The sequence below is a fragment of the Falco punctatus genome, assembly GCF_963210335.1.
Source record: "Falco punctatus genome assembly, chromosome: Z".
Taxonomy (NCBI): Eukaryota; Metazoa; Chordata; class Aves; order Falconiformes; family Falconidae; genus Falco; species Falco punctatus.
The window spans coordinates 2602617-2616876 of NC_137586.1; the positions used below are offsets into that span (position 1 = coordinate 2602617).

The window sequence follows — 14260 nt, forward strand, 5'->3', positions numbered from 1 at the left end:
CCCACAGCACTTGTGCCCCAGCCCCTTCCCCAGCCCCCTGCCCGGCTCTGGACACGCTCCAGCCCCTCAGGCTCTGTCTGGGAGCGAGGGGCCCAGAGCCCACCGCGCCATTCCAGGGGCAACCTTGAACACTGTCAAGAAGTCCCATTTCATTCCTGACATCTTCCTGCCAGCACAATCACATTTGCAAACAAGTTCCTTCATGTTTTGCCTGACAATTTTCACCTACGACTCGTACGGACACTAAGCCATGAAAAATCGCAGGGCCGTAACTCGTATCAGAGCCTTCACCTCAGCGGGGAGGCGGCCAGCGAAACACGAGGATCTATCAATGACTTCTGGTTTGATTTCATTTGCTTTGTGATTCTTTTTTAATGTATTTTCGTTCTCGCCCCGTTTCACCAAGGCGGGCGGGTTGAACCCCGCCCCCCCCCCCAGCCCCCCTCACAGCCCCCGACCAGGCGCAGCCTCCCTGGGGGCCTGAGGGGGGCGGGTAACGGCCTCCACCCGCCACACCCAAAGGCCCCGCCCACCCCTCGGCCCCGCCCAGGAACCGGCTCCACCGCCCAATGGCGGGGCGGCAAGCGCGGGGCGGGCCGGCACCGCCTCCTCCTCCTCCTCCTCCTGCTCGCCCCGCCCCCGCCGCCGCCGCCGCCCGCGGCCGCCGCCGAGGGGAGCGCCATGGGACAAAAGGCGCGCTGAAGAGCGCGGACCCCGTGCGCAGGCCGCGCCCGCCTCGCTCGCTGCCCGCCGCGGCATGGCGGCCCGGCGCCGCTAACCCTGGCCCGCACCGCCTCCCCCGCCATGCCGAGCGGCAGCACCGCCGCGGCCTCCCCAGCCGCGGCCTCCCCCGCCGCCGAGCCCGCCGAACCGCCGCGCCTCCCCTCGCACCACCCGCCGCTGCTGCTGCTCCAGCAGCGCCTAGCCGGTCTCGGCCTCCGCGATTGCGGCCTGCCCGCTGCCGGCGGCGGAGAGGTGGGGGCGGCCCGGCGGCAAGCCCGGCGGCGGCGGACGGACTTAGTGCCGCTGCCTGATCCCTCCGGAGAGTCGGGGCCTGGCGAGGCGGAGGAGGAGGCGGCGGCGGCGGGGGACGAGGGAGACCTGGAGCTGGAGGAGGAGCTGCTGGCGGGGGAGGACGAGGAGGAGGACCCGGCCGCGCTGCTGCTGCTCTCCTCGTCCTCCTCGCCCTCCCAGCCGCTCCCGCTGCTGCCCAGGCTGGGCTCCGTCCTGCTCTCGTCCTCCTTCGATGCGCAGGAGGTGGCGGGGGTGCTCTGCGGGGCGGACGATCCTCAGGGCATGATGGCGGCGATGCTGTCCCACGCCTACGGCGGCGGCCTGGGCGGCGGCGGCGTGGGAGCGGCGGGCCTCAACGGCGAACAGGCGGCCTTGCTGCGCCGAAAGAGCGTCAACACCACCGAGTGCGTGCCCGTGCCCAGCTCCGAGCATGTGGCCGAGATCGTGGGTCGCCAGGGTGAGTGGGGCAGCGGGGCGGGGGGTACCCCCGGGGGGGGGCGGCCGGGCCGAGGCCTGGGCCCGCTGCCCGGCCCCCGGGGTTCGGGGCAGGCCACTGGCCGCAGCACCCCCTGGGGGGGAGGCGGCTAGGGGAGCCCCCTCACCTCGGTAGGAGCTTCGTGGCCCTGGGGCCTACCTCGTTTCCACACCCCGGCTTCCCCAGCGGGGACAGGCGGCCCTGCTGGAGCTGCCGAGAGCCAGCACTGGCTTCGCTCAGACCTTGGCTTATGGTTAATTTTGGCTGTAAAACAGTGTGTAGTGTGGCCGTGGGCAGGTAGGTGTTGGCACAGGCTTTGGTCCTCAGCGATGCTCAGCTTGTGGCCTTCGGAAGGAAGCCACGCTTCACCCCAGGAACTTTGGACTGTGTTTTACAGAGACTTTGGGCTGAAGGCCTCTTAACGTGCCCGGCCGAGCAGGCTCTGGGCTGACACTCTTCCTACAGCTTCCCATGGAGCACACTGAGGCAAAGTGGGACCTCTGGAGCCAGCGAGATGGAGAAAGGAGCCACATGCAGCCCTCTTCTGGGTGGAAGCTCTTGTCTTTCTGCTGGGGTTGTGGCTTCCTGTTGATTGCTCTTGCTAGACTCCCTGGGTCTCTGTTACGCCGTTAGGATAAGGTCATATCGGTGATGTCATGTTCGTTTTTGGCCTTTCATGTGGTCTTGTGGGAGCAGTGCTTGGAGGAGTTAGAAAGATGATGTTTTGCGCCAGTTCTCTGGCAGTGAACCTAATATTAAAAGCACTTTTTGTGCATCAGAAGTGCTGAGCAGTGTCGAGTGTAGGTGTGGAAAAGCAGACAATGAAGTTGCCACTCTCTTCCTCTTCCTTTTTTTTTTGTGTGTGTGTTACTCTTTATTGGTTTGGGGGTGGTGTGTCTCGTTTGCTGATCAGCTCTGATAACAAGTGGTTATGCTGTCTAGTCTCTACATCAGTGTGGCTTTTGTTTCCTTTTTTCCCTGGAATATGGAAGAAGTGGTAAAAATCAGTCTAAACCAATGTGGTACTGAAATGCCCACTGAACACTGATGCTTAGGCAGACTTTTTTTCTTTTTTCCTCTTGCTGTGTTTATTTTAGGATTTTAGCAGTCAAGGGTGGGGTTTTTGTTGGGTGTGTCAAAGGAGAACCAAAAGCTGTGCTGCAGAAATTGGCAGGTAGCTTCCTCTGATGCAGACAAGTCCATCCTTCTAAGCAGAAAATATCTTTCCAAGAATAGTGTTTGAATGTCTTGAGTCTTTGCTCATATGTCATTGGGGATGGCGGGGTGCAGGGGGGTGGAAAACAGGACTGAAAACTGTTATTGCTGCAGCCCTTTAAATGAGAAATACAAACTGTTGGGCTTCAAGGACTGGTCAGGCTGTTGTGTTTATTCTCCACCAGATCAGGATTGTTCTCAGTTGTGTATTTTTCAGTACTTGTGTCCCTTAAAAACAAGATAATGGAGTTTGCATAAAAAATAGGTTCGCTGTTCCTGAAGAGTTCATTTGCTGCTTCTGCTTTTATTTCTTATCTGATGTCACACTATTTAGCTTGTGATAAAATATTTAGCCTCTGTGGGGAGGGATTGTATCATAAAAAGAATTAGGGTTACAAAAGGGGAAGGAGCAGAAGGAGTGGAGGGAGAACTAAAAAAATCATTACCAAATATACTTGCCCAAAAGCTTTGCGTAAGGAGGTCCTCCAAAAGTCTCATTTGAGGGAGACTTAACATTTAGCGACTGACTTGCATAACTTGTATTAGTTCCATTAAATATTTGCCAGATTTCTTAGAAATACTAGTCCTTGCATCTCCTTTTATGGCCCAGAGCTGTGCTGGCTGACAGCATGGGCTAGAGGCTCTTGTGCTCTCACCCACCTGCTTTGTGTGTGTCTGTGCTCTAGCCCAGCAAAGTGGTGTCAGCTGTGGTGCAGCTTGGTCTGCTTTGAGCAAGGCTGGCTGAAGCTGCATCCTTTGCTGATTGTTCTGCTCTCTAAAAATGAAGGTGCTGCATATTCTCTTCCTAGCATGCACCGTAACCAGCTGGTTGCACTGTCTCGAACAAATTCAGCTGAAGTTTTATGCCAGGCTCCTCTATGCTGTAATACTTTAATATGTAATTATGTAAGGGTGATGCAATTGGAATGTTACTTCTGATGGATTTTCACGAAGATTAAGTTTATATTCTTTCTGTTGCTGTCTTCGTGAGGTATAAAAAGAACTTGAAATGTCTGCGGCCCAAAAACATCAGCTCTGAAATACCATGAGTGCTGAGTTTGATCTAGGCTTTGCTGGAGGCCTCGTGGCTGTGTCTGAAAACATGTTTATTGTAAGTCCTAACCCCCTAATTGAAAGAGTAATGATAACAAGAATTCCATAGTATTCTTTATCCAAATTTAATTTTTTTGCATGGAGGAAGAGAATTTCTAGACACAGTATCAGACTGAAGGAGCCCCCAATTCCTAAGAGAGCTGTAGACAAGCAAAAACCTTGACAGTGCTTGCATGTAACACTTTTTTCAATTATGTGCAAGCTTCGGAAATAAATATAGCACTTAGGTGGTGAAGTGGTGCGCCCACAGCCCCGCTCAAGGTCACTATGTTGCAGGTTCCCATGTGGGTAGATGCTCTTGCCGAATCTGTGCTGGTAGCTGTGCACAGATGTGGGATGTTGCAGCTTTGGAAGGTGTGAAGTGCCTGAAATGTACTTTGTGGTTGACTGTTTCCTTGTGAAGCTACGTTGGAGGCTGCTGGGTTAGTTATTGTGGCAGTAGTTCAGTGTGTTGCTGCTGGAAGCTTTTGTATCACTAGAAAAGGCTTAAGTAGGATTTTCTTTTAATGACTTGTAGGAATTCCTTCTTAAATTAAAAAAAAAAAAGTTCTGTAGTATTTCTGAAACCTGGTGAGTTTCCTGTGCTTATTTTTGTTGTTGGGTGTTTTTTGAACCTTAGATGTTCTCAACATTTTTTTTTATTCCACTTGTACCCTCCAAAATTAAGCTGACGGACAGTGGTTGGCGTAGTGTAATATAATTCTTTGTAGTCTTTGAAGTGGAAGAATCTCAAAGGTGAGCAACAAAGGAGGAGATATTTGTATCCTTTTATTTTTCTAAAGGCATGTGACTGGAAGCCAGGAAAACTAGATTCCATTCATGGCATTGTACAGGCTTCCTGTATGGATTTGAACTAGCTGTTGAATCCAACCTTCAGTAAGTTGGCCAGTCATCATGCTGATCAGAAAAGTGATTTCCTTTGCTGTCAGCAGCTAGAAAATCCTGCATGCGCAAAGTTGCATTGGATTAAAAAAGAAAAAAAAGTTGGAGAAAGTGCTTTTGAGAAGTGGTAGCAAGAAAGCTGCATTGCTGAGGAGGTGACCTTGTTTGACTGAGAAAAGCTGGCATAGGGAGTATACCCAAAATTATATAAGTGTGTATCCAGACTTAAAAAAACTTGTGGCGGTCTAACTTGGAAGATTCTATCTTTTTTTTAATCTCTAAAGCACGTGAAGGACTTGTGAAAGTCTGCAGTGGATCACCTGAAAACTGTTTCCCATACATAAAGTTGGTGATGGTGGTTTTCTGTAGTAGTCCTGCCATGGCTTGGTGGGCATTGAGAAGGATTTGACAAGTTTCACTGGAGTCTTTAGTGCTCCCCACTACTCTCTTTATGCTAAAAAAAAGACATGTTTAAACACTAAAAGCTCTTTTGAATAATGCACGAGAGAGGGGTGGTGTCTGAAGACATGAACAGAAAACTTGAGAGATGCTGGAAGGGACAAAAGTCTGTCCTGTAGGGAGATGCTGCATCCCTGAGTGTATTAACTGCCTTCAGATAATGATTGCTGGAATATATTTGCTAATGTGTTCCAGCATTGTGACTGTCCAAGTAACGAGATTTCCCAAGTGTTTATATCCTTGATGAAGCTGACAATACTGTTCTTGTCTAAGACATCGCTCGAGTTGAAGCTACTTAACTGTAAGCGTGATGTTTCTCTTCCTTCAGTACACATAGTTTGGATGATGGCTGCAGAACTTGAAACGGGCAGGGCGGTCTCCAAACCCCAGATGAGTAAGAGGAGGAGGAATGATATCATCCTATTTCACTGATTAAATCGATAATGACAAAACTGCTGTGCATGAGACAGCCTTGCAACTAAAATAACATTTTTATGCATATTTAATGATCTTGGGCTCCTTTTTGCTCTTTGCTTTTGAATGTGGGCAAAATATTACTTTGCTTAAAATAGTCCTGTAAGTTGAAACAACAAAACAAATTCTTATTAAGTTGTTGGTAGCCGATAACTATCTGGCAGAGATGAACAGCCAAATAAAAACAATAGCTATTGCTCTCGGGGAGTGGAAACAGTGTTAAAACAATCCTGGAGCAAATACTTGTGTTAGCTGAGTACAGTACATAAATGTCCTATGGTGAGATAATTATAGTCCTTTCAGAAAGAACTGTATGTCTGGTTTTATGTCTCGGTGGGTTGTGATAATGTTACTGAATTACTGACAATACTTATGTAGCCGTGACTGGTTATTAATTCCTGACCTGTAAGAAGTAGTCAGCATGAGCATAGTTAACTAGTCTGAGTTGCATATTGTTGTTTTTTAAAACTGGATGCTCTAAGATTTCCACTCTCATGAATAAGTTTAATTTGTGTGAGTGAAGTCATCATGTATCTTGGTGTCAGCTGATTGCCACAAAGACCACAGGTTCAGCTGACTTATTTTAAGTGAAAGCTGAAAAGGCAGTTAAACTTCAGATTACTATTTTTTTTTGCGTCTTCTATAACAAGCAGGTTAATAAATGCTGTATTAAATGGCTTGTTCTAAAGACTGAAAGAAAACTTGAGGCATTTGTTGAAATCCATTATAAAAGCTGTTTTTCTAAGAAGTTGGAAGTCTTGTCATTTTTAGAGCCTGGAACTCCAGGAACATGAGCATACCGTGGCCTGGCACAGTCTGCAGTCACTGCTGAAGTTTCGGTGGTTTATTGCTCTGGTACTGTGTGACAAACATCATTTCAGTTCTGCTATTTGTCATTTGTGCTATGCAAAGTTCCAACTCGAGTTGCAAAGTGTCAGAAGGGTGCAGGTTCTCCAGCTGGGATCATAAATCCTCAGTCATAAATGCTGCTCTTGTCTGGCTTGTTGGGTGGGAAGCACACCAAACAGTGCATGATGGAGATATTTTTTTCTCTTTTGTAGTCTGCCAGAAATTCTGTAGATTTTAACATATGAATACCTGCATAAGTAAGATTTTTTTTTATGAAGCTGAAATTAAAATAATATAAATACTGCAAGGTAAAATGCAGTTTCTAAGCCTCTGGTCCTTATTGTTTTTCTTGTAAAATAGCTGTGTTCTGAAAGAGTATGGGTTTTGTAAAGTTTATGACATACGCATACAAAAGAAATCATGATTAACGTGCTTCCGAGCTGCACTGGGCTAACCTGTCTGTGGCATGAGAAAACAGTGATGAATGTTTTTTTTAAGCTGTTAAAGTCAGCAGATACTGTGTGTTTCCCTGTCTTAGCTCATGCTGCTCTCTCTTCTGGTGCACTGTGGTCTGAATTTCTGGAAGAGAAGCTTTGTTCTAAATGAAGTGTTGGACATCTCAGAGATCTTGAATTTGTTTTTCATGCAATATCTCCACCCCACAGAGCCAATTCCCCATTGCAGGCAAAAAAATTTAACAGGAGTAGGGTTGCAAACTTGCTGTAAGAAAAAAAGGCTGCTGAGCACTAGAACATAATTTTTTTAAATTATTATTTAATCAAAGGCAAGACCAAAAAGCTCTAAATCAAGCATTTGTTTCAAATTTCAGTTACTCTTTAAGAATGTCTTCCTTTTCTCTCTCTTGCAGGTATTCCTTTAAGTTCATGAGATCTCTCCAACGTCTGAGATCTGAGTTTCCTTCACTGGTATGAGTCGGTAGCTCTGCAGCCTGCACAGAGTTCTCTGCTGCTCCTTTGAACAACAACACAGTATCTCTTACTCTTTACATTCTAGTTCATTTTACAATATACTGTAGGATTTTTGTGTGTGAAAAAACGGGTGTCACAGCAGTTTTGAATCGAGGATTGGGTGCAGGTGAAGATTTGCATAGGTTTTTTGCAATCTTCCTTTTACTGGCCATCGTGGCACGCTGTGTGGCGTGTTGAGTGGTGGTCCCTTTTAGTAGCCTCCTTTGGCAGGTCAGCTTTCCCAGTCCTGTTGCTTGCACCAATCTGTTATATTCACTAGATGAGTGTTCCTAATGGAAACAACTGTTTTCCTGTAGCTGCCTGGATGTAACTCTCTCTCATAATGATTGCTTTTCTAGTACTGAATCTTTCTAATTATGCTCAGCAGCTGCTGCCATGGGCCTGGTGCTGCAGTAGTGCAAGTAATTAATAATATAAGTTGCTGCCCTCTAGCTCTTTTGCAGAGTGTAACTTGTTTACTGAGTTGCAGTCTGTCTTGGGAATTGGAATATTCCTCTGCCGGTAAGATTGCTGATTTGATAGATTGTCCCAGCCTGACAGAGAAAAGAAACAGTGTGCAGACTGACTACTTCATTCTGTACAGGATTGATAAATTGATGCATAACTAAGAAATCCTCAGTAAAGAGTTTCTGTGTGGTTCTGTAGCCAGGGCTTTTGTTTCCCAGAAAAGGGAAGTGTCCCTGAGAGTTCACAAACTATCTTGGGAAGCTTCCTCAGCATCATTGGAGACACTTAAAGCTGACCTCTTCCCACCTGTTAGCTTGGCAGCAATAGGGCCAGACAAAATCCTGCTCCCTGTGGTCTGGCACAGCCAAGTAGTTGACTGTGATTCCTTGGCTCTCAATTGTTGGATCTCCAGGTTGTCCTGCTTCCCGGTACCTAAGCGAGCCCATGTGGCTGCGGGGCCTGGTGTGTTCAGACTTGAAGTGCAGGTCTGGAAAGTATCTAGCCTAAAAACCCAGCTGGATGATGACAAGTAGGAAAGTCATGTTCTCCTCTTACGTCGCTTCGTATTTTTTACATGTTCAAATGCTAAGTGGTCAGTTGCTCCCCAAAAATGGGTAAGTGTGATGGAATTATAATGGGAGCAGTCTCGGTCGCTATATATAGCGTGAGTCATATTGAAATGTTCCACAGGCAGGCATGGGGGTTTGGTAACTGCAGTGTAACTAAAAGCCTTTGATTGCAGTGGTAAGTTAATGATGGGTTCAGGAGGTAGGGAAAAATGTCTTTGGTATAAAATGCTCTAATTTTTATTTTTTAGTGAGAGACCTGTATGTCTTCTTTCCTTCTCTTAGAGTAACTTTATCAGAGTGGCTGTCATTTGAGTTTCTCTTTCTCCTCTACACTAATGTCCCTAATGTGCCTACTTGTAGCATTACTTATTGTGGTGTCATTACAGTTAGAAGTGAAAGATGGTCATTACCAAGGTACAGCACTTCTGAGGTACAGTCGTTGTCTGCAACCATTAATACAGCCACACTCCAGTGCAGAAAGCCAGAACTTTGTTCCCAAGTTTTGGGTTGCAATGATATCCATATCACATTTTGGACTGTAAATTTGGGAAGAAGCTCTGCTTGGTGGGTTCTCATTACAAGGAGGCATCCTTACTGTGCTAAATAGGAAATGTCCTCTAAAAAATGCAACCCAATGAAGAGCAGGAGCACATACTAGCGCTTGGGTAGCCTGCAGGAAGAGCCTTTGCCCAGGGATGTTAATCTCACGACTCTACTTGTGTGTTTCATGCGGACATCTCCAAGGGACTTTGTTTCGGGTACCACCAGGGAGGAGGAGATCGCTTTGGTTTGTGAGGTGGTGAACAAAACAGCTGTTCCTTAAAATCTGTCCATGTCTGTGTGCCCATTTAAGCAGTTAGCCTGCTCTCTTCTTTGGAGACTGTCACCTCCTGTTTCCAAACCTGCCAGCAGCCTGCCCCGTGAGCCTGAGCAAATCCCAGCTGCAAGCTGCTCCTGTCTCATGGTGTACTCGTATTTGTTAGCTCTCTGGCGTGTACCATGTCTAGTTGTCACAGGGGAGCCCTAATCTTACTGTCTAATTAACCCAAATAGTGATCAGACTATTATCTGCGCTATAGAATGCTAATGGGGAGCCATTAAAGCCGTTGGTGCTTGGTCTAGTCCTGTCTTCAGGATGGATGCTGTGCTCTGCGGTGAGGTGTCTCTCAGTTTACCTTCTGCAACTTGCTGTATGGAAAGCTGCATAAAAATAAATGAGAACTTGCATTCAAAAAATTGTTTGATAATTGTTACCCAGGTTTAGCCTGTCTCCTAAAATTGTTCAAAAACAAAGTTTAGAAGCGATATTTTTACATCCTTCATTCCTAAAATCAAAAATGAAAAGAATAAATAAGTAATAGCTGATAAATAGCTGCCTGAGTACATAGATCTAGGTTTTTGTACAGATCATCATCTTTTGCAAGTGTGGAGAAATTACTTTCTTTGTCTTCCTTTAATCCACTAGCTATGTTCAACAGCCAGTTGAAAAAACAGTATTGTTGGGAGCTGAAGTTCTCCAGTCCATGAATTAAAACAAGGTGTGAGATGATTCAATTGATCTTAGGCGAAAGGTGAACCATCAACTGGCCAGAGTTGTCCATCAACTGACCAGACAACAGGTAGTATATGTCGTATGACTTTTAATAACCTAGTGGAGTGCAAGAAATGTTCTGGTCGTAATTTTCTTGGGTAGCCAGCCTGCTTAAGGAGGCTTAATCATTAAACAACTTGGAATAGGATTTTATTTTCTGTCCAATGCAGCTTCATCTCTGCTTAGTAAGTGGGGCATATATTGTATGATCACAAACCGGATAGACGTTTTTAGCCATGTCACATCTGAGAGGGAGCATTCAGTGTTTAAGCAAAAGAATGCAGCTTGTACCACCCGTGGGAATGAAACAGCTCTGCTGAAAAACACGTATGGCAGTCATTCTTAATGAAGTAGATTAATTTTTCTTTGTTTGTTAATCAGGTGGGCAGTGTTATGCTCGGCAGACCCAGCAGCTGTTTGCTTTCTGGTACACCCAGTGTTTCAGTCTCTGCAAATCTTCCTTACCTTAGCTGCAGGAGTTCTCACTTTCCAATTAAAAGCTTGTGGCAACTTAGCAATGAAATAAGGGCTGTGCCAGCTTAACAGGCTCTACTTTTAAAGCTCTGTCCGTACACAACAGTTGCAGGTTCAGAGAAAACAAATCCCTGTGCAGTCCCCCCTCACATTGGCCGGCCTGGCACCGCTGTGCCATCCCCTGCGGGGACTTCCCAGACCCTGCCCTTACTTTCTAGGCAAGGAATTAGTCACGGTTCTACCAGCAACTTGTGGTTCCAGGTCGATGCCACTAATTATTCTGTCGCTGCCTCCTTGCGTGGTGTCAGCATATTGCAAAATCGGTGGTTAGGGTGCTGAAGACTGTATGCAGAGTGGAGGCTGTAATACAGTATTGCCTTTCTTCAGATAACGGCAAAGCTACTGAAAAATATGTTCCTGTGAACTAGGGCTTTGTCTTTAGTGCTGACGAGCTGCGGAGGCCTATCTGCGAGATCTCCGCTTTGCCTGCGGTTGCTCTGGGGCCAAGTTGGAGGATGCCAGGTTTGGTCGGGGCTGCTCATCAGCCCTGCCTTCTGCGTCAGAGAGGAGTTGGGGCTAATGCAGCTTCACCCTGCTCGCTGCTCTGACAGTCCAGGCGGTACCCGTGGCTTCCCACAGGGCTTGTGTGTCTAAGGAGCTTCAGGAGGTTCTCTTGTTTCGATCCCCTTAGCTAGGTACTCGGCAGGAGCAGGGGAGGAGAACAAACTGGTATCATCAATTGACTGTGGTTCACAGGGGCTGCACACTGAATTTTTACCCATTGTGCCCTTTGGGTTTCTATTTAGGTAAACTTCTTTTTCTTTTTTTTCAGGATTTTTTTTCCTAAAGCCCTATGTAATTGAGGAGGCAAGGTTAAACAGACGTGATGGTAAGAAGGTTTGGGTTCCTGTGCATGCCTGAAGCCCAGTTTCACAGTGTTTGGCAAGAGCTGGAGGAGGGACGTGGGTATGAAGTGTGTGTCCCTGCTTCTCTGCTTTGACAGGCTGCATTTTGCTAATATTGGTACTGAGAAGCATGAAGGACTCCCTTCCCATTGGAAGAGACCATGTAACGAAAGGATCCTCATCTGTCAATCAATCCTTGTCCCATTCCCAGTGTGTGGCACTGGGATGAATTCAGCAGAAGAAAGAAATGGAGAGGAAGGTTCCATTTCTCCTGGGCAGAGGAGTCAGGGGGATGCTTTTGCTGGTGGTCCATGGCAGCAGGCCGGCTGGCGTGGCGCGAGGCAGGCGTGCACAGTGTTCCCGCTGAGGTCACTTGGCTCTGCCGGCACCACCAGGGAGTTTCCCTCGTGGAGTAAGTGGCCTGGGACTGGGTTTGACTTACCTTGTCCCATTTGTGATGATGAAAGGTGAAAGTCGGAGTGAAGGCTGAGCTGGCTGGCGCTGCGATGGGTAAGGACTGCGGGTGCTGTGGCTGCTACATTTCACTCTCACTTCCGGGGGGGGCCCAGAAATAATCTGTCTCCCTGTCACCTTTTCTTAATAAGAAAGTATGTGATCATTTTAAATCAGCAGTGTGAGGTAAACTGTTCCTTCAGAGCTACCTTTAAGTTTCCTGGGGAGTATAACGTTCATAGTGTGTTTAAAATGTTCAGTCAGATAATCCTCTTAAGGGAAAAATGGGGAGGAGGCTTGAGAAGAACGATACAAATCAGCCAGCACAGGATGAACGCTGCGTGCAGGGCTTGGTACAGGCTCAGCTCCTCCTCGGGTGCCTGGGCAGGCAAGTACTAAAGCTTTGCAAGCACTAAATCTTTACCTAAACAAAAGCAAAACTAAAGGGGTTTGCATCAACTATGTCAGTATGTACTTAGGGCTGAGCATGCTGCTTAGGAGTGCTTATGCTGCTGAGCCAAGTATGATAACTTGTACTGAATAACTTCCATTATCATACCAAAACTAAAATTACGTTGAAAGGTTTGATTATATTGAGTTCCCAGTCTAGAAGTCCTCTTTTCAGGCTTTTTTTAATCTGTGTATTTCAGAATCTTGGATACAATGATCTGATGATTTATTACAAAAGTGTGGGGCGGTATGTTTTGGTTTTTCCCCCTTTGTCTTTCTGTGATTACTTAGCTCAGGGGATTGGGAAACTTCTTGATTCATCCTTTGGCCACGTGACTTCATAGCTGACCGACCTTGTGTCATTGTGGCCACAGTGCCTCTGGTTGCTGTGAGTTGTTGGAGAGGGGATGGGATCAGCTGTGCTTTGTATCATTGCCTCAGTGTAGTGACTAATGGAGGAGGGTGGGAAGCCAGAGCAGCTGGGTGAAAGCAAATAGAAAGATCATCCTTCAGAGGTGGTAGAATGGGCTACTGACCTTGCGTTTTGACATGACTGGCTGTTGCGGGGTTTTCCAGCACTCCTTGCAGACAAAACCCAGTGGGTATTGACTGACTCATTCAGAAATGTTGGGTTTTGTATGTGGTGACTTTCTTCAGTTCTTCCTAACTTCAGATCAAGTTTGAGGGTTGACCTTGATGGTCTGCGGAGTCGGCTTTCCATTGAAGCCATCTTTCCAATGCTGAAAAGTCTTGTTCTGCCACTGCAGGGAGTTGAGGCAGCGTTCGGCCCCTGCTTTCTAGGTATGTGACTCATGCCTTAAAAGAAAAGCTCTGCCCACCTTGGTCTGCATCATTCAGCAGCCTGAGGAAGAAAGGCGAGAAGGCTTTTCTTCGCACCAGAGTGCTTTGGAAATGTTGGAAATGTGGCTCTGGCAAAGCAGTCTCTGGGAGTTGCAGCTCACGTTGGGGAATGGAGCTGAAGGTGCAGATTTTTTACTTGATCTGGGCTTCTAAAAGATCGGGAAAATCTGGTCTAAAATGTAAACTGTAAGAATTGCTAAGGCGCTTCAGAATCTAGAATAAAGTAGGCTCTGAACTGTGGCATATGGAAAAGAATTATATAGCTGTTAATACACGTGTGTCTTGTGCTAGATGCTCCTGGTATTTAAATGCTGCCTCAGTAGTTTTTAGGAACTAAGGATATATACTTGGGTGGGGTGGAGTAAATGAAAATAAGTCGTGTAAATTGGAAAATAATTAATACACACCAGGAGACTGACTTTGGTTTCAGGTCTTCCAGTAAAGAGGGCTTGATGGGTGTGAAAACGTCAGCAGCACCATTTTAGGGATCCTTACGGGTTTAAGGTTTGAGCCCACCATCTTTTCTGAGTAACTGTGGAGGAATGGGAAGCAGAGCGGGTGAGCAGATGTACTTAAGAGGAAAAAACGCAAACAAAGAGGTGGAGAGAGTAAAGGCAAATTGCCAAAGCGAGGTGCTGCTGTCTGTTACGAGCAGGGAAATGGCACGGCTTCAAAGGCTCTCTGCTTTGCTACTTCACGTCTGTGTTTTTTCCCCTCTTTTATCTGCTAGAGCACTAATGCCCTTCTCAGCGGGCTGTCCTGGGAGGTTGAGGCTCATGGGTTTGTTCTCCCCTGCAGATACTTGCTGCTCTTGCCAAACTACTTGTGGGGCTCCTGGGTCTGCGTCCCCCTCTTTGTGCAGATCTGCCTGTGCCTCGCTCCTGGCCTTGCAGGAGCCCTCCCGTGGTCCTCCGTGCGCTTTCTGGTGGAGGTACGGCCTCTGAGAGCCCTCCTGACGAGCTGTTGAAGATGATGAACTTCCTCTCCAGCTGTGTCCGGGAAACAAAGGGCTGTTGTGTTCAGCTTTTTTCCTTGCTGTG

The 14260-nt window shown here is 47.1% G+C and overlaps 1 protein-coding gene across 1 annotated transcript in view; it reads left to right on the forward strand.

Moving 5' to 3' along the window:
- Nucleotides 1-14260, forward strand: part of MEX3C (mex-3 RNA binding family member C) — a 26882-nt gene continuing 12622 nt past the window's right edge. Inside the window, exon 1 of the mRNA XM_080371603.1 lies at nucleotides 1-1471. Coding sequence (XP_080227729.1) covers nucleotides 805-1471 — 667 coding nt within the window. The 5' untranslated portion in view covers nucleotides 1-804. The remainder of the gene's footprint in view (nucleotides 1472-14260) is intronic.